Source organism: Coregonus clupeaformis, unplaced genomic scaffold (genome assembly GCF_020615455.1).
Source record: "Coregonus clupeaformis isolate EN_2021a unplaced genomic scaffold, ASM2061545v1 scaf0752, whole genome shotgun sequence".
Classification (NCBI taxonomy): domain Eukaryota; kingdom Metazoa; phylum Chordata; class Actinopteri; order Salmoniformes; family Salmonidae; genus Coregonus; species Coregonus clupeaformis.
In genome coordinates, this window is record NW_025534207.1 from 111200 (window position 1) to 131542 (window position 20343).

Sequence of the window (20343 nt, forward strand, 5' to 3'; positions counted from 1 at the left end):
AACTTTGTTGCAGCATCACAAATGGCACCCTATTTCCTACATAGTGCACTACTTTTGACCAGAGCCCTATGGGTTTCACTATGGACCCTGGTCAAAAGTAGTGCACTATATATGGGATAGGGTGCCATTTGGGACATGTGCTGTGTGAGTGTACCAAACATTAAGGACAACTTCCTAATATTGAGTTGTACCCCCTTTTGCCCTCAGAACAGCCTCAAATATCCGGGGCATGGACTCTACAAGGTTTCAAAAGCATTTCTAAGGGATGCTGGCCCATGTTGACTCCAATGATTCCCACAGTTGTCAAGTTGGCTGGATGTCCTTTGGGTGGTGGACCATTCTTGATACACACGGGAAACTGTTGAGCTTGAAAACTCCAGCAGTGTTGCAGTTCTTGACACAAACCGGTGCGCCTGGCACCTACTACCATATTCCATTCAAAGGCACTTAAATATTTTGTCTTGCTCATTCACCGTCTGAATGGCACACATACACAATCCATGTCTCAAGGCTTAAAAATCCTTCTTTAACCTGTCTCCACCCCCTTCATCTACACTGATTGAAGTAGATTTAACAAGTGACATCAATAAAGGATCATAGCTTTCACCTGGATTCACCTGGTCAGTCTATGTCATGGAAATCTTCCGAATGTCTTGTAGACTCAGTGTAGGTCAGTGGATGAGGGATTTGAGGGTGAATGTCTCCGATAAGGTCTGGATTAGTAACGGGATCGCATAGCCTACATCCGGACTCATTTGACATTTAATTAGATTATTGTATAAGAGATGGGAGAGATTTATCCTGCCTTGAAGATCTGTTCATCTCTTTATTAAACAGTGAAACGTAGGAAGAGCAGGAAGCTGGAGGAACAACTTGGGGGGGGATCCACTTTAACATTACGTTGGACTGCGTCCCAAATGACACCCTAGTCCCTTTTTTGTAGTGCACTACTTAGGGAATAGGGCGGCAGGTAGGGCTCTGGTCCAAAGCAGTGCACTACATAGGGAATAGGGCGGCAGGTAGGGCTCTGGTCCAAAGCAGTGCACTACATATTTTTACATTTACATTTTAGTCATTTAGCAGACGCTCTTATCCAGAGCGACTTACAGGAGCAATTAGGGTTAAGTGCCTTGCTTAAGGGCACATCGACAGATTTTTCACCTAGTCGGCTCGGGGATTAGAACCAGCGACCTTTCGGTTACTGGCACAACGCTCTTACCCACTAAGCTACCTGCCGACCCTAGGGAATAGGGCGGCAGGTAACCTAGTCGTTAGAGTGTTGGGGCCAGTAACCGAAAGGTCACTGGTTCGAATACCCGAGCCGACAAATTTGAAAGATCTGTCTGTGCCCTTGAGCAAGGCACTTAACCCTAATTTTGCTCCAGTGGCTCCATAATACTATTGCTGACCCTGTAAAACAACACATTTCACTGCACCTGTCTGGTGTGTGACAATGCTTCAAAAAAGAACAGAAATAGGGTGCCATTTTCCTTTAAGGAATACCTGGGATAGTATAAAAGTAATCATTCTACCCCCCCCCCACCTACCCCACCCCCACAAACAAAAAATATTTAAAAAATACATAAACAAAAATAAAAAATAATGTATATGTGTGTGTGTATGTATGTATGTATGTATGTATGTATGTATGTATGTATGTACTTTACAATTCATTTTTTATATTTTTAAATGTAATTTTTTTGAGTATATTTTTAATTTTCGTTTTATATATATATATAAATATAAAAAATGAATTGTAAAGTTGTTATCCCACTGGCTATAAGGTGAATGCACCAATTTGTAAGTCGCTCTGGATAAGAGCGTCTGCTAAATGACGTAAATGTAAATTTGGGACACCTGTTGACTCCTCTATATATGTTGTCTGCTCAGTTCAAGGTTCCTGATGTTGATGACTTCCTCATGTAGAAAGGGAAGAGGGTAAGATATCTGAATCTGATTGGTTGTCTTTCCCACAGAGAAAGCAGCCGCGGCCAATGAGGAGGTACAGAAGGCGGACGTGTCGTCGACGGGCCAAAGCATCATCGACAAGGATGCTCTCGGACCAATGATGCTGGAGGTGAGTCTGAGCGACGTTGCTACCGTTGGGCTAATTAGCCTAGGCTATATATCCAGGCAGTCCATGTCAGCCAAGGGCAGAAAAACACATGCTTTTACATGCAGACACTTTTTTTATTTTCTTCTACCCCTCATAAGTATCTAGCTAGCTAAAAACGTGCAATGCTCTACCAACCGAGCTACAGAGGGATGTAGCCAGCCAGCTAACAAAGCAAAGCTTTGCCCATCTGGAAAAGGCCGTACAGAGCCCAGCTCTAGTCTGTTCAGTTTCACTGAATCACTGTCTATATAATATAATAATAATAATAATATGCCATTTTAGCAGACGCTTTTATCCAAAGCGACTTACAGTCATGCGTGCATACATTTTTTGTGTATGGGTGGTCCCGGGGGATCGAACCCACTACCCTGGCGTTACAAGCGCCGTGCTCTACCAGCTGAGCTACAGAGGACCATTATGCCTGCAGCTCATCTATCCCATCGTGTTTAGGCTACTCTAAATGCCCTGCGGAGGTGGTGAAATATTAAACTTGCAATTTTTCTACCGGTGTCATGATGAAGATACTTTCAAATACCCTACTCTCAAGATTCTCTATTCTTTTGAAAATACATGTTGTTAGTCTTATAATGTTTCTTAGGACCTGCCTACACTAATGAATGATGCATTTCTTTGTGATGGTGTACGTTCAACGGATTTATTAAAATAGACGTCCACCCACATCAGCCCACATCTACTCCCAGTCCTAAACATTCCGGCATTGTTTCCACTGGAGACATAAACGGCTTATCGCCGGCAAGAACGTGGTGAAAATGGGACTGTTTATGTAGGGTTCTTTTAAAAACATTGCCAGATTTTTTTTTTTTTTTTTACAGCAACACGGTGAATCCTGTGTGAAAGAAGCCGTCTGGGTTTAAACCACACTAATGTCCTTGTTTGTCTGGTTAGACAGCCCACACTGGAACGAGAGCACAGCTTGTCCTGTAGATGGGTCAAAGTGCACCTGGGTGCGTTTCCTGCCAATGGCCTTTGTCTACGGAGCTCTAACAGAGTCCCTAGTCAGAGAGAGAGTGGCCCTCGTACGGCCCTCCGTCTGCCGTCTGCTGACAGATGGGAGGGAGAGGGAGCGAGGGAGGGAGGGAGGGAGGGAGCGAGTTAGAGGAGGCTATATTTAGCAGTGAGTTGCATGTGGATTCAGTGACGGCAGGCGGACCTCCAGAGCTATAAATATTTCCCTGACAGTACACATCTCTCAGTGAACAGAGGAAAGAGAGAGGGCGTGAGGGAGGGGAGGAGGCTGAATGGACTGATTCATCCGGCAGGCAGGCATCAAGGCTGAATGATTCATCCGGCAGGCAGCGAGGCTGTGTGTGTTGCTTGCTTTGCCATTAGACACACGTCAGAGGCACCTCAGTAGCTAGCTGTATGTCCGTCTGTCTGTCCACTGCGTGGGACAACAGGGCTGTTGCATAGCACAGGCCAGTGATTTACAGTCAGAGCAGGGTAGAAACGACCTGCTCTCAGCCTTTTATTTTATTTAAAATTTTGTGGAATGAAATCTTTTGAGATGCACCATCTCGTTTTCAAGTGTGTTCAGATGAAAAAACTAACTTCATCCTGAACACACACGAAGTACATGTCTGACTGCACACAATATACAGTACAGAGAGGCTAGGGACTGTCAGCCAGCCAGCCAGTCAGCCAGCCAGCCAGTCAGTCAGCCAGCCAGTCAGTCAGCCAGCCAGTCAATCAGCCAGCCAGCCAGTCAATCAGCCAGCCAGTCAGTCAGTCAGTCAATCAGCCAGCCAGCCAGTCAGTCAGCCAGCCAGCCAGCCAGTCAGTCAGTCAGCCAGCCAGTCAATCAGCCAGTCAGTCAGTCAGTCAGTCAATCAGCCAGCCAGCCAGCCAGCCAGCCAGCCAGCCAGTCAGCCAGCCAGCCAGTCAATCAGCCAGCCAGCCAGCCAGCCAGCCAGTCAGTCAGCCAGCCAGTCAGCCAGCCAGTCAGCCAGCCAGCCAGCCAGTCAATCAGCCAGCCAGCCAGTCAGTCAGCCAGCCAGCCAGCCAGCCCGTCAGCCAGTCAGGCAGTCCCCAGCCTCTCTGTACTCTGCATTGTTACATAACACACTGTCATCTGACATAGGAGTGTTCTAGAAAGGGGGTCAAAGACAGAAAGAGAGAGAGCGTGTGTGTCCGCTTGCCTGCCTGCCTGCCTGCCTGCTCGCGTGCGTGTGTGTGTGTGTGTGTATGTATTAGCGTGTCCTGTGTGTGTGTGTGTTTGTGCGCGCCTGTGTGTGTGTCGCGGTAACCTTCATTCATGTTGCAGTAGAATCAGGGCAGAGAGAGAGGCTGGAGCTGAGGGCAGCAACACAACAGCACAACCCCTTCGTTAGTTAGGACTGTTTGCTCTGTGTCCTTCTGTACTTGTCTTGTGTAAATCCATTTAGATTTTCTCTCTCTCTATTTTTTTGTACAGTTATTTGGATTTCCCTTTAAAAAACTCTTTCCCTTTTTTAACACCCAGCGTGCTCAGACCATATCTCATCTATCAGCCCCATCTCTCTCACCATCAGACCATATCTCATCTATCAGCCCCATCTCTCTCACCATCAGACCATATCTCATCTATCAGCCCCATCTCTCTCACCATCAGACCATATCTCATCTATCAGCCCCATCTCTCTCACCATCAGACCATATCTCATCTATCAGCCCCATCTCTCTCACCATCAGACCATATCTCATCTATCAGCCCCATCTCTCTCTCACCATCAGACCATATCTCATCTATCAGCCCCATCTCTCTCTCACCGTCAGACCATATCTCATCTATCAGCCCCATCTCTCTCACCGTCAGACCATATCTCATCTATCAGCCCCATCTCTCTCTCACCGTCAGACCATATCTCATCTATCAGCCCCATCTCTCTCACCATCAGACCATATCTCATCTATCAGCCCCATCTCTCTCACCATCAGACCATATCTCATCTATCAGCCCCATCTCTCTCACCATCAGACCATATCTCATCTATCAGCCCCATCTCTCTCACCATCAGACCATATCTCATCTATCAGCCCCATCTCTCTCTCACCATCAGACCATATCTCATCTATCAGCCCCATCTCTCTCACCGTCAGACCATATCTCATCTATCAGCCCCATCTCTCTCACCATCAGACCATATCTCATCTATCAGCCCCATCTCTCTCACCATCAGACCATATCTCATCTATCAGCCCCATGTCTCTCACCATCAGACCATATCTCATCTATCAGCCCCATCTCTCTCACCGTCAGACCATATCTCATCTATCAGCCCCATCTCTCTCACCATCAGACCATATCTCATCTATCAGCCCCATCTCTCTCTCACCATCAGACCATATCTCATCTATCAGCCCCATCTCTCTCTCACCATCAGACCATATCTCATCTATCAGCCCCATCTCTCTCACCGTCAGACCATATCTCATCTATCAGCCCCATCTCTCTCTCACCATCAGACCATATCTCATCTATCAGCCCCATCTCTCTCACCATCAGACCATATCTCATCTATCAGCCCCATCTCTCTCTCACCATCAGACCATATCTCATCTATCAGCCCCATCTCTCTTACCGTCAGACCATATCTCATCTATCAGCCCCATCTCTCTCACCGTCAGACCATATCTCATCTATCAGCCCCATCTCTCTCTCACTGTCAGACCATATCTCATCTATCAGCCCCATCTCTATCAGCCCCATCTCTCTCTCCATCAGCCCCATCTCTCTCTCCATATATCTGAGGCTGGGGTGTGCTGCATAATTACATTAGTGGAAACCAAGACTGTTCTCAGGGTAGGTTTGTAGTTAGATATGTCTGAGTCGCGTCTGGGACAATTTTAGCATTTTTAGCTAACCCTTTGTCCTAACCTTGTTCTCCTGATCTGCCATGTTTAATTCTCCTAACCTGCTATGAAAAGTCACTTAAGCTAGTCAAAACCTGGCAGACCTGCCCTGGGAACAGTCTCAGTATCCACTAATGTGATACAGCGGGGTGGGCCGGGCTGCAGGTGGACTGTCTGTCACTGCTCCATAGTAGGACTTGGTTTGAATGTTCCCTCTTCAAATATCAGTTTGTCAGACGCCTTTTATAACATTTTTATTAGCAATGGGGCCTGCAAATTTCTCCCAAGGCATACAGTCAGGAAGATCTGCATACCAGATGACGTAACCATGGGCCCTGGTCAAAAGTAGTGCACTTATATATAGGGACTAGGGTGTCATTTGGGACGCAGGCAATGCATTGCTACTTTAAAAAGACCCTGCTCAATTCAGAGACAACTGTAAAAAGTTGTGAATAGGAGAAAGTTCCGTTTTATGAAGATAGGTCTTCTACAAGTAATTATAATATCTACAGTCAAAGCTTACCCCTCTCTCCCTTGGTCTCTTGTTGTCAAACAGAATCCACACAGTCAATGCAAACAAATCAATGTCAACAATGGAATAAAGGTATCCCCTCTCTCTCTCTCTCTCTCTCTCTCTCTCTCTCTCTCTCTCTCTCTCTCTCTCTCTCTCTCTCTCTCTCTCTCTCTCTCTCTCTCTCTCAATTCAATTTCAATTTAAGGGCTTTATTGGCATGGGAAACGTGTGTTACAGTTTTTCTCGATTGCTAAGACACATTTCTTTAAAGCTGCTCTCCTTTTCTCTTAACTGTGAACACAAAACCCAATTTTCAAGCTACATTCACAAAACCTCAGACTCTTCTTGCAAAACCAAACTTTCACCTCAAAACAGTTCAATCTGTGCTCAAAACTGAACTATGTTGTCAAATCGTGCCCCGAGTCAATCAAAATAAAAAACACTACTGAACAGTCACTAAACACTACGTAGAAAAATAGAAAACACAATGCTCAGGACATGAAGCTGGAGAAATAAATGTTTATTGTTCACTGTAGGCTAAATGCATGTTGCAAAACAAAAAAAACTGTGCATTTAGCACTTGTACAAAAAAACAAAACAGAAATCTTGTGCATTTACATGTAGCACTTGTAAAAACAAACAGAAATCTTATGCGTTTGCCACTTGTGTACAGTAAGCCCATGTAAAATAAAGTACAAAAATATAGAAATAAGTGCATTACTCAGCCACAGCATCATGTCTCCGTACTGGGTCAGGCCACAGGACTTCATCCACATCACAGGCCACATTTTGTCTGGCCAGGCAACGGGGGAAAAAAACCCTGGCATGCCGTATCCAGGCTTGGCATGCCTCCACACCTATGTCACCACAGGCAAGTCCCATGGCTTGCAGGAGATTTACCCTGGTGTAAGGTTGGCGTTCATATACCTTCCACCGCCATGAGGAGAAGAATTCCTCAATGGGGTTTAGGAAAGGGGAGTACGGTGGAAGGCAAAGATTGATAAAACCTTGGTTCATATTGTACCACTCTCTAACCTGGAGGGCTCTGTGAAAACTCACATTGTCCCAAACAACAACATAGATGGGATGCTCATCCTGCTGCCCTAACAAAGCATCTCGGCATGTGATTGAGGAAAATGAGGAGCTGGTGAGTGTTGTAGGGCCCCAGGTTGGCATGATGGTGGACAACCCCATGATTGCTGATGGCAGCACATAATGTGACATTGCCACCACGCTGCCCAGGAACACCAACAATGGCCCATTGGCCAATCACATTACGGCCTCTCCTTCTCCTTTTGGTGAGATTAAACCCAGCTTCATCCATGTAGATGTATTGATGGGGTCTTTCCATTGCATCCAGTTGAAAAACCCTCTGTAGAAATAGATATAGTTTTGTAAGTGATACGGAAAAAGTGATTTAGGCCACTACAGTAAATCACTACTTAGAGTAATCAACATTGAATGTGTCTGGATATATGCCAACCTGTACATACTGGAATATTTGCTCTTTGACTCTGTCTGAGTTGCGATCAAAGGGCACTCTGTATAGCTGTTTCATGCACAGTCTGTTGCGCTTGAGGACACGATCAACAGTAGAGAGGCTGACACTGTTGATACCCTCAAAATGTAAATGGCCCTCAATGATCTTCTGCTGAATTTCGCTCAGTTTAATGGCATTGTTCTCACGGACCATTTCAACAATTAGGGGTCTCTTGGTGTGGGGAGAACATACCTGTCCTCCCACCCCCATGTGGCAGTCTTTCAATTCTACAAAAAGAGAACATGGAGTTACAAAAATATACATGGAATACTAGGCCTACAAACAGTTAGACCAACCCTCCATTACAATACTACAGTACATTGGTACAGTGATGTACTGAAACATATATTTACTTACAGTATACTGTGGTACAGTATATAGTATGTCATACAGTAATTGCTGTCAACATTTACATACTGTACTATAATGTCAAAAAAAGGTAATTACCTGTTCTCTTCTCTAAATCTTCGGATTATGGTGGACACAGTGAATCTACTGATGTTTGGTTGTACCCTTTGTCCAGCCTCCCTCATGCTCATACCATGGACAAGAACATGGTCAATCACAGTAGCTCTGATTTCATCAGATATTACTGTTCTTTGTCTTCGCTGACCACCTCGACCACCTCGACCTCCTCTCACACGAACTCTTCCTCTCAGATTTCTATCCATTGTAGGGCCTCACAAACCAGTGCTCTCTGAACTGGCTTACTGTATATGTTCCCTCACATCATTAGCCACAAGTGTGATCAATTTTGAGTTGTTGTGTTCAAGTGGTGACACCTGTGCTCTAATTGTGTTTGACTTTTGTCACCTGTGCTCACCATTATGCAGCACGGGTGCATCACAATGAAAATGTGTTGGCAAGTTATGTCTAAACAGGTGAAAAGTGCTTATGGTTTTGCCAAAAGAGTGATTGATTCAATCAGTGGGTTCAGGCAACTGAGCATTTGGTTCAGACAATAGGGTTTAGTGTTTTAGCAATTGAGAAAAACTGTAATATTGCCAAAGTAAGTGAAGTAGATAGTAAACAAAAGTGAGATAAACAATAAATATTAACAGTAAACATTACACTCAGAAGTTTCAAAAGAATAAAGACTTTTCAAATGTCATATTATGTCTTGTGATGTCACGAGAGGCTGTGTCCTGGAGGGACGTTACATCCCCCTGAGGTGGCTGCAAACCCAGACAGCTATGGCTCCATCTGCTGGTATGGTCGGGAACTCCACCCCTCTATGGCCAATCTTCCCACGCAGCTGAAACAAATGAGGAGCTGATGAGCTGAAGGTTTGGGAAGGGAAGAGACACAGTCTCCAACCTGGGCTCTCTGGAGGACAAGAGTGCTGCACGTCCACTTCCATGAGGAATATAAGGATTTGGAGATACTTACCTTTGGGAAATACTCACCTTTGGATATATGCACCTGTGGAAATACGTGAGAGACATTTGGAAGGACTTTTTGCTGGGTTGGCCACTAGCTGCAACGTGGACTACAGTAAGGCTGGGGAAAAGTTATCTGAGCGAGTGAGAATTATGATTTTGGATGTGGAAGAGACATCCCTGAACTGTTAACCCTTAAAGAGCCACAAGAGAACAGAATTTTTGTTATATTTTCGTTAATTTCCCAAGACCTATAATAAAATCCTTGTTTTGTTTGAACCTTGTCTCCTTGCACTACTTGAGCAATCCCGCTGAAAGCTGTGTAGCCTCTCGTGACGTCACAGATGGTGGTGAATACGGGCACGCTCAAGCGTTAATAGTGCATGTCAGAGGAGGATACCGAAGGTTTGATCACCCAGTTTTCCAAGTTGGCCGTAGGCTCCCCGCCGACTGAAATGGAGGACATATTGAAAGCCCTTGTTGCTGGCCAGCAAGCCCAGATGCAAGTAAACGTGGCTCTCTTGGAGGAGCAAAAGAAAGCCAACCTTCTGAAGGCAGAGGAATTGCAGTTGCAGAGACAGAGGGTGGTCCAAAATACCCGCCCAATAAAGGCAAGTGACTTTATATCTAAGATGGGAGCTACCGATGACATTGAGGCATACCTGCATGCATTTGAGGCCACGGCCACTAGGGAAGCCTGGCCCAAGCAACAGTGGGTTGGTCTGTTAGCCCCCTTTCTAACCGGGGAATCGCTGAATGCTGTCCGGGACCTGGGCCCTGACCAGGTTACTGACTATGATGCCCTGAAGTCTGAGATCCTCAGCAGATATGGACTCACAAAGTTTGGTATGGCCCAGCGCTTTTACAGCTGGACCTTCCAACCAGACCAACCTCCTCGGGCGCAGATGCATGAACTTGTCCGAATCGCAAGGAAATGGCTGGATCCGCAGAGGAATACAGCAGCGGCGGTGGTGGAGGCCGTTGTGGTGGATCGTTACCTACGCGCCCTGCCTTATGAGGCAAAACGGTTCATCAGTCAACAGGCCTTGACCACGGCTGATCTGACCGTGGAAGCTGTGGAAAAGTACCAGGCCACAGCGGAGATGCTGAATGCTTCCGAAAAGACCCCAGAAGTGCGGCCCCACCACAAATGGGAAGAACCCGTCCAAAGGACCCCAAGGTCTCGAACCCAGCCACGTCAGGACTTATCCCGGCTCCAGGGGGAGCCAGAAACCAGGCGGGTCCAAGAAGAGTACACCAGGAGGGGGGAAACTTCGACAGTGTTACCGGTGTGGGAGATGGGACATATCTCCTGGCAGTGTGGGAAACCAGCCGATGAACCTATGCCCACTGCGGAGTCCTCCAGCTCAGCACCCACACACCGTTTTGCCTCGCTCTTGGGAGTCGTAGATGGCGGCCCAGATCGACCCCCACCTGCCCGGTAACTGTGAATCACCATGATGTGGAGGCCTTACTGGATTCTGGTAGCCGGGCCACCCTGGTGCGTAAGGATTTGGTGGGCCCAACGTGTCTGACCCCCGGGGAAAGTCCTCCCAGTTTCCTGTGTCCATGGGGACACCAGAGAATACCCCATTACTGAACTTACAATGACCAGCACACGGGGAACCATACACACGACGGCGGGGGGTGGTTGATTCCTCCCCGTCCCTGTCCTAATTGGACGAGACTGCCCAGCCTTTTACCCACTCTGGAGAGAGTCTCAGGAGAGGATAACCCGAGTACCTCGGAAACGGAGAGGCAAGACTCATCCTGGGAAGGCTCCGGTGCAATCCTCCGAGTTACTCACTCCCGCCCGGGCTCTGATAGGGATGGCAGGTGCCCAGACCGACACAGAGACGGAGCTACAGAATCTGGACAAAGAACGGTCTGGTCTGAAGGGGACCGCTGAGAGGTATCGTTTGTTAAAGCAACAGTTAGACATGAAGACAGAAGAGTTAGATATCCTCCAGGCTAAACTCCAACAGAGCTCCTTCCCTAAGCAACAGGAGGAGCTGGAGAGGCTGCGCAGGACCATCGAGGAGTGTGAGGAGACCCTGCGCAGTAGTAAGGAGGTCCAGAAGAAGGCAGAGGAGAAGTACAAGGTGTTGGAGAACAAGATGAAGAATGCGGAGGCAGAGAGAGAGAAGGAACTGAAAGCTGCTCAACAGAAGCTAAACTCTGCTAAAACCAAGGCTGATGCGTTCAGTAAGAAACTCAAGGAGAGACAACAGGAGGCTGAGTCCCTGGTCCTAGAGGTGGAGGAGTTGAAGAGAGAGCAGGCTGGCAAGCACCACGGCAATGCGGACGCCCTCTCCCGGCGTGATGCCTTCTTCGCTGCCTTTACCCCGACGAGGACGTCGGTCCCGAGGAGGGGGATGTGTGATGTCACGAGAGGCTGTGTCCTGGAGGGACGTTACATCCCCCTGAGGTGGCTGCAAACCCAGACAGCTATGGCTCCATCTGCTGGTATGGTCGGGAACTCCACCCCTCTATGGCCAATCTTCCCACGCAGCTGAAACAAATGAGGAGCTGATGAGCTGAAGGTTTGGGAAGGGAAGAGACACAGTCTCCAACCTGGGCTCTCTGGAGGACAAGAGTGCTGCACGTCCACTTCCATGAGGAATATAAGGATTTGGAGATACTTACCTTTGGGAAATACTCACCTTTGGATATATGCACCTGTGGAAATACGTGAGAGACATTTGGAAGGACTTTTTGCTGGGTTGGCCACTAGCTGCAACGTGGACTACAGTAAGGCTGGGGAAAAGTTATCTGAGCGAGTGAGAATTATGATTTTGGATGTGGAAGAGACATCCCTGAACTGTTAACCCTTAAAGAGCCACAAGAGAACAGAATTTTGTTATATTTTCGTTAATTTCCCAAGACCTATAATAAAATCCTTGTTTTGTTTGAACCTTGTCTCCTTGCACTACTTGAGCAATCCCGCTGAAAGCTGTGTAGCCTCTCGTGACGTCACAGTCTATATACAGTGTTGTAACAATGTGCAAATAGTTAAAGTACAAATGGGAAAATAAATCAACATAAATATGGGTTGTATTTACAATGGTGTCTGTTCTTCACTGGTTGCCCTTTTCTTGTGGCAACAGGTCACAAATCTTGCAGCTGTGATGGCACACTGTGGTTTTTCACCTAGTAGATAAGGGAGTTTATCAAAATTGGGTTTGTTTTCAAATTCTTTGTGGATCACTGTAATCTGAGGGAAATATGTGTCTCTAATATGGTCATACATTTGGCAGGAGGTTAGGAAGTGCAGCTCAGTTTCCACCTCATTTTGTGGGCAGTGTGCACATAGCCTGTCTTCTCTTGAGAGCCAGGTCTGCCTACGGCAGCCTTTCTCAATAGCAAGGCTATGCTCACTGAGTCAGTACATAGTCAAAGCTTTCCTTAAGTTTGGGTCAGTCACAGTGGTCAGGTATTCTGCCACTGTGTACTCTCTGTTTAGGGCCAAATAGCATTCTAGTTTGCTCTGTTTTTTTGTTTGTTCTTTCCAATGTGTCAAGTAATTCTCTTTTTGTTTTCTCATGATTTGGTTGGGTCTAATTGTGTTGTTGTTGTTGTTGTCATGGGGCTCTGTGGGGTCTGTTTGTGTTTGTGAACAGAGCCCCAGGACAAGCTTACTTAGGGGACTCTTCTCCAAGTTCATCTCTCTGTAGGTGATGGCTTTGTTATGGAAGGTTTGGGAATCGCTTCCTTTTAAGTGGTTATAGAATTTAACGGCTCTTTTCTGGATTTTGATAATTAGCGGGTATTGGCCTAATTCTGCTCTGCATGCATTATTTGGTGTTTTACGTTGTACACGGAGGATGTTTTTGCAGAATTCTGCATGCAGAGTCTCAATTTGGTGTTTGTCCCATTTTGTTAATTCTTGGTTGGTGAGCGGACCCCAGACCTCAGAACCATAAAGGGCAATGGGTTCTATAACTGATTGAAGTATTTTTTGCCAGATCCTAATTGGTATGTCAAATTTTATGTTCCTTTTGATGGCATAGAAAGCCCTTCTTGCCTTGTCTCTCAGATCGTTCACAGCTTTGTGGAAGCTACCTGTGGCGCTGATGTTTAGGCCAAGGTATGCATAGTTTTTTGTGTGCTCTAGGGCAACAGTGTCTAGATGGAATTTGTATTTGTGGTCCTGGCAACTGGACCTTTTTTGGAACACCATTATTTTTGTCTTACTGAGATTTACTGTCAGGGCCCATATCTGACAGAATCTGTGCAGAATATCTAAGTGCTGCTGTAGGCCCTCCTTGGTTGGGGACATAAGCACCAGATCATCAGCAAACAGAAGACATTTGACTTCAGATTCTAGTAGGGTGAGGCTGGGTGCTGCAGACTGTTCTAGTGCCCTCGCCAATTCGTTGATATATATGTTGAAGAGGGTGGGGCTTAAACTGCATCCCTGTCTCACCCCACGGCCCTGTGGAAAGAAATGTGTGTGTTTTTTGCCTATTTTAACCGCACACTTGTTGTTTGTGTACATGGATTTTATAATCTCTCTCTCTCTCTCTCTGTCTCTGTTTCTGTCTCTCTCTCTCTCTCTCTCTCTCTCCACCTCTCAGGCCCTGGATGGGTTCTTCTTCGTGGTGAATATGGAGGGTAACATAGTGTTTGTGTCTGAGAACGTGACCCAGTACCTGCTGTATAACCAGGAGGAGCTGATGAACACCAGCGTCTACAGTGTGCTGCACGTAGGAGACCACGCTGAGTTCATCAAGAACCTGCTGCCCAAGAGCCTGGGTCAGTTACTCTCCATCTCTCTCTCCCTCATCTCTCTCTTCTCTATCCCTCCATCACTCTCTCTCTCTATCCCTCCATCTCTATCCCTCCATCTCTCTCTCTATCCCTCATCCCTCTCTCCCTCCATCTCTCTCTCCTCTATCCCTCCATCTCTATCCCTCCATCTCTCTCTCCTCTCTCCCTCATCTCTCTCTCCTCTATCCCTCCATCTCTATCCCTCCATCTCTCTCTCTATCCCTCATCTCTCTCTCCTCTATCCCTCCATCTCTATCCCTCCATCTCTCTATCCCTCCATCACTCTCTCTCTCTCCCTCCATCTCTATCCCTCCATCTCTCTCTCCCTCATCTCTCTCTCCTCTATCCCTCCATCACTCTCTCTCTCTATCCCTCCACCTCTATCCCTCCATCTCTCTCTCTATCCCTCATCTCTCTCTCCTCTATCACTCCATCTCTATCCCTCCATCTCTCTCTCCTCTCTCCCTCATCTCTCTCTCCTCTATCCCTCCATCACTCTCTCTCTCTATCCCTCCATCTCTATCCCTCCATCTCTCTCTCCTCTCTCCCTCATCTCTCTCTCCTCTATCCCTCCATCTCTATCCCTCCATCTCTCTCTCTATCCCTCATCTCTCTCTCCTCTCCCTCCATCTCTATCCCTCCATCTCTCTCTCCTCTCTCCCTCATCTCTCTCTCCTCTATCCCTCCATCTCTCTCTCCCTCCATCTCTCTCCTCTCTCCCTCATCTCTCTCTCCTCTATCCCTCCATCTCTCTCTCCCTCCATCTCTCTCCTCTCTCCCTCCATCTCTCTCTCCTCTATCCCTCCCTCCATCTCTCCTCTCTCTCTCCATCTCTCTCACTCTATCCCTCCATCTCTCTATCCCTCCATCTCTCTCCCTCCATCTCTCTCCTCTCTCCCTCCATCTCTCTCTCCTCTATCCCTCCATCTCTCTCCCTCCATCTCTCTCCTCTCTCCCTCCATCTCTCTCCTCTCTCCCTCCATCTCTCTCTCCTCTCTCCCTCCATCTCTCTCTCCTCTCTCCCTCCATCTCTCTCCTCTATCCCTCCATCTCTCTCCCTCCATCTCTCTCCTCTATCCCTCCATCTCTCTCCTCTATCCCTCCATCTCTCTCTATCCCTCCATCTCTCTCACTCTATCCCTCCATCTCTCTCTATCCCTCCATCTCTCTCTATCCCTCCATCTCTCTCTCTCTATCCCTCATCACTCTCACTCTATCCCTCATCACTCTCTCCCTCATCTCTCTCTCTATCCCTCCATCTCTCACTCTATCCCTCCATCTCTCACTCTATCCCTCCATCTCTCTCTCTATCCCTCCATCTCTCACTCTATCCCTCCATCTCTCTCTCTATCCCTCCATCTCTCACTCTATCCCTCCATCTCTCTCTATCCCTCCATCTCTCACTCTATCCCTCCATCTCTCACTCTATCCCTCCATCTCTCTCTCTATCCCTCCATCTCTCACTCTATCCCTCCATCTCTCTCTATCCCTCCATCTCTCACTCTATCCCTCCATCTCTCACTCTATCCCTCCATCTCTCTCTCTATCCCTCCATCTCTCACTATCCCTCCATCTCTCTCACTCTATCCCTCCATCTCTCTCACTCTATCCCTCCATCTCTCTATCTCATCTCTCTCTCCTCCATCTCTCCATCTCTCTCTCCTCTCCTCTGCACTGCTTTCTCTCTCCTCCTTTCCTCCTCTCTTCCCCCTGAGAGGAAGGCAGGTAGTGGCTAATGTATGTCAGCGCCTCAACCTGTCAGAGCTCCTCAACTTGTCAGAGCGCCTCAACCTGTCAGAGCGCCTCAACCTGTCAGAGCGCCTCAACCTGTCAGAGCGCCTCAACCTGTCAGAGCGCCCCAGCCTGTCAGAGCGCCTCAACCTGTCAGAGCGCCCCAACCTGTCAGAGCGCCTCAACCTGTCAGAGCGCCCCAGCCTGTCAGAGCGCCCCAGCCTGTCAGAGCGCCCCAGCCTGTCAGAGCGCCTCAACCTTTCAGAGCGCCCCAACCTGTCAGAGCGCCTCAACCTGTCAGAGCGCCCCAGCCTGTCAGAGCGCCCCAGCCTGTCAGAGCGCCCCAACCTGTCAGAGCGCCCCAGCCTGTCAGAGCGCCCCAGCCTGTCAGAGCGCCCCAGCCTGTCAGAGCGCCCCAGCCTGTCAGAGCGCCCCAGCCCAGCCTCGGTGTAACAGCTCACTCTCAGTACTATGATTGCACTCTGGGCTCTATCAGTACCAGGTCATCTCTCCCCCCAACCTGTCAGTAGCTCTCTAGATTGAAGTCTAGTCTTTACTCTCTGGATACGTTCCAAATGGCACCCCTGATCCCTATGTAGTGCATTCATTTGACAAAAGTAGAGCACTATATAGAGAATAAGGTGGCATTTGGGACTCAACCCTCTGAGCCCTCTGTGTATCAGACTGAGGTCTCTCTAAGCCCTCTGTGTATCAGACTGAGGTCTCTCTAAGCCCTCTGTGTATCAGACTGAGGTCTCTCTAAGCCCTCTGTGTATCAGACTGAGGTCTCTCTAAGCCCTCTGTGTATCAGACTGAGGTCTCTCTAAGCCCTCTGTGTATCAGACTGAGGTCTCTTTGAGCCCTCTGTGTATCAGACTGAGGTCTCTCTGAGCCCTCTGTGTATCAGACTGAGGTCTCTCTAAGCCCTCTGTGTATCAGACTGAGGTCTCTCTAAGCCCTCTGTGTATCAGACTGAGGTCTCTTTGAGCCCTCTGTGTATCAGACTGAGGTCTCTCTGTGTATCAGACTGAGGTCTCTCTAAGCCCTCTGTGTATCAGACTGAGGTCTCTCTAAGCCCTCTGTGTATCAGGCATAGCAGAATAGAGCACCCTGGAAGGTGGAAATGATCTTCAGGGTTGTGTTGGGCTGTACTTTGGCCCAGATACACAGATTATCAATGTTCCCCCTACACACCATGCTGCTGAATGAGATCGTGAACAGATGGGGCGTGTGTGTGTGTGTGTGTGTGTGTGTGTGTGTGTGTGTGTGTGTGTGTGTGTGTGTGTGTGTGTGTGTGTGTGTGTGTGTGTGTGTGAGAGAGAGAGGGATAGAGGGGTATGGGTATTTTCAAGGTGTTTTATACATAGTGGCCTGGTTATGACACATTCCTTTAACACCTTCCTCTCTCTCCTTCAGTTTCTTTTTCATCTTCATGTGGATGACCCAAAAGCAGAACTAGGCTAATATTGGTAACAATGATTCTCTCTCCCCATCTCCCTCCCTCCATCTACATCCCTCCCTATCTCCCTGTAGTGAACGGTGTGCCGTGGTCCAGTGAAGCTCCCAGGAGGAACAGTCACACGTTTAACTGTCGTATGCTGGTCAACCCTCACAGTGACAACCAGGACAAGACCAACGACCATGGGGGACAGAAACAGAAATATGAGACCATGCAGTGTTTCGCTGTCTCCGAACCCAAGAGCATCAAGGAGGAGGCAGAAGGTATAGAGAGGTGGGGGAGGTGGGAGGGAGAGAGGGTAGGGAGGGGCGGTGGGAGAGGGGGGAGAGGGAGGGGCGGTGGGAGAGAGAGGGGCGGTGGGAGAGGGGGAGAGGGAGGGGCGGTGGGAGAGAGAGAGGGTAGGGAGGGGCGGTGGGAGAGGGGGAGAGGGAGGGGCGGTGGGAGAGAGAGAGGGTAGGGAGGGGGTGGTGGGAGAGAGAGGGGCGTGGGAGGGAGAGAGGGTAGGGAGGGGCGGTGGGAGAGGGGGAGAGGGAGGGGGTAGGGGAGGGGTGGTGGGAGAGAGAGGGGCGGTGGGAGGGAGAGAGAGAAGGGAGGGGCGGTGGGAGAGGGGGGAGGGAGGGGGGTGGGAGAGAGAGAGAGAAGGGAGGGGCGGTGGGAGAGGGGGAGAGGGAGGGGCGGTGGGAGAGAGAGGGGCGGTGGGAGGGAGAGAGAGAAGGGAGGGGCGGTGGGAGAGGGGGAGAGGGAGGGGCGGTGGGAGAGGGGGAGAGGGAGGGGCGGTGGGAGAGAGAGGGGCGGTGGGAGGGAGAGAGGGTAGGGAGGGGCGGTGGGAGGGAGAGAGGGTAGGGAGGGGCGGTGGGAGGGAGAGAGAGAAGGAGGGGCGGTGGGAGAGGGGGAGAGGGAGGGGCGGTGGGAGAGGGGGAGAGGGAGGGGCGTGGGAGAGAGAGGGGCGGTGGGAGGGAGAGAGGGTAGGGAGGGGCGGTGGGAGGGAGAGAGGGTAGGGAGGGGCGGTGGGAGGGAGAGAGAGAAGGGAGGGGCGGTGGGAGAGGGGGAGAGGGAGGGGCGGTGGGAGGGAGAGAGGGTAGGGAGGGGCGGTGGGAGAGGGGGAGAGGGAGGGGCGGTGCGAGAGAGAGAGGGTAGGGAGGGGCGGTGGGATAGGATCTGTCTGTCCACTCCCACACACACAACATTACAACAGCATTAATGAAGCAGGATTTACAACAGCATTAATGAAGCAGGATTTACAACAGCATTAATGAAGCAGGATTTACAACAGCATTAATGAAGCAGGATTTACAACAGCATTAATGAAGCAGGATTTACAACAGCATAACACAACACATCATTAATGAAGCAGGATTTACAACAGCGTTAATGAAGCAGGATTTACAACAGCATAACACAACACATCATTAATGAAGCAGGATTTACAACAGCGTTAATGAAGCAGGATTTACAACAGCATTAATGAAGCAGGATTTACAACAGCATTAATGAAGCAGGATTTACAACAGCATTAATGAAGCAGGATTTACAACAGCATTAATGGAGCGGGATTTACAACAGCATAACATAACACAGCATTAATTAAGCGACCACGCCCCCTGACTTTGAGATGCTCCGACGCGACATGCATCAAGCCACAGCCATTAGTAGTCGTCAGATAACAGCATTAATGAAGCGACCACGCCCCCTGACTTTGAGATGCTCCGACGCGACATGCATCAAGCCACAGCCATTAGTAGTCGTCAGATAACAGCATTAATGAAGCGACCACGACCCCTGACCTGGAGATGCTCCGACATGCATCAAGCCACAGCCATTAGTAGTCGTCAGATAAAATACATGATGTCAGACTCATTTACAGTTGACTGCCAAAGCCAACATTTAAAAAAAGTAAACATTGGCTGTTAATTACAGATTTGTTTTCTCACATGGTTGGGGTTGGGAGAATTTTCAGATATCAAATGGGGTCGTTGGCCAGAAAGGTTTGGGAACCCCTTCCCTAGCTACTGAGAGTTCAGCAGGCTATATGTCCTAAACCCTAACTACTGCTACTTTGGCCTGCTACTTTGGCCTGCTACTTTGGCCTGCTACTTTGGCCTGCTACTTTGGCCTACTACTTTGGCCTGCTACTTTGGCCTGCTACTTTGGCCTGCTACTTTGGCCTGCTACTTTGGCCTGCTACTTTGGCCTGCTACTTTGGCCCTGCTACTTTGGCCTACTACTTTGGCCTGCTAGCTGGAGAGACCTAGGGTGCTAGGATCTCAGTCGTCTATAAGTGTGTGTCCTAAGCCCTAGCTACTTTTCCACTGACTCTCCTCCCGGCTAGCTTCAGCTTCCAACCTGGCTAGCCGGAGACAACCGGGGTGCATCTCAATAGTCTACTGTGGCTTCCTTTCCTTGTCTCTTTGGCTTTAATTGAACCACCACCTGGCCAGCTGGAGACAGCAGGGTGCATCTCAGTAGTCTTTAGTCCTGAACCTTGCTTTCCTCTGGCTAGCTTTAGCCTATGTATTACCTGGCTGTAGTATACACATCTCAATGAATGAGGGGAAAAACGATAGTTACATATCACAATATAATTTTTTGACAATATTATAGATTTGTAAAAAAAAATAAAGATATACAGTATGTATACAATATATATAATGCCAAGAGTGTGCAAAGCTGTCATCAAGGCAAAGGGTGGCTACTTTGAAGAATCTCAAATATAAAATATATTTTGATTTGTTTAACACTTTTTGGGTTACTACATGATTCCATATGTGTTATTTCATAGTTTTGATGTCTTCACTATTATTCTACAATGTAGAAAATAGTTAAAAAAGAAAGAAAGACCCTGGAATGAGTAGGTGTGTCCAAACATTTGACTGGTACTGTATATATACAGTATATAAAGTGTGTGTGTGTGTGTGTTTTGTATTTTCTTGCTAGTTGTAGCTGCAGTTACACTCCTTTATTTTTCATCCATTACGTTACATTTGA

At 48.2% G+C, this 20343-nt stretch overlaps 1 protein-coding gene across 1 annotated transcript in view; it reads left to right on the forward strand.

Moving 5' to 3' along the window:
• LOC121569948 (nuclear receptor coactivator 2) overlaps positions 1 to 20343 on the forward strand; it is a 188672-nt gene that overhangs the window by 99710 nt on the left and 68619 nt on the right. Inside the window, 3 exon segments of the mRNA XM_045216619.1 lie at positions 1977 to 2077; positions 13976 to 14153; positions 17433 to 17621. Of these exon segments, the coding sequence (XP_045072554.1) occupies positions 1977 to 2077; positions 13976 to 14153; positions 17433 to 17621 (468 nt within the window).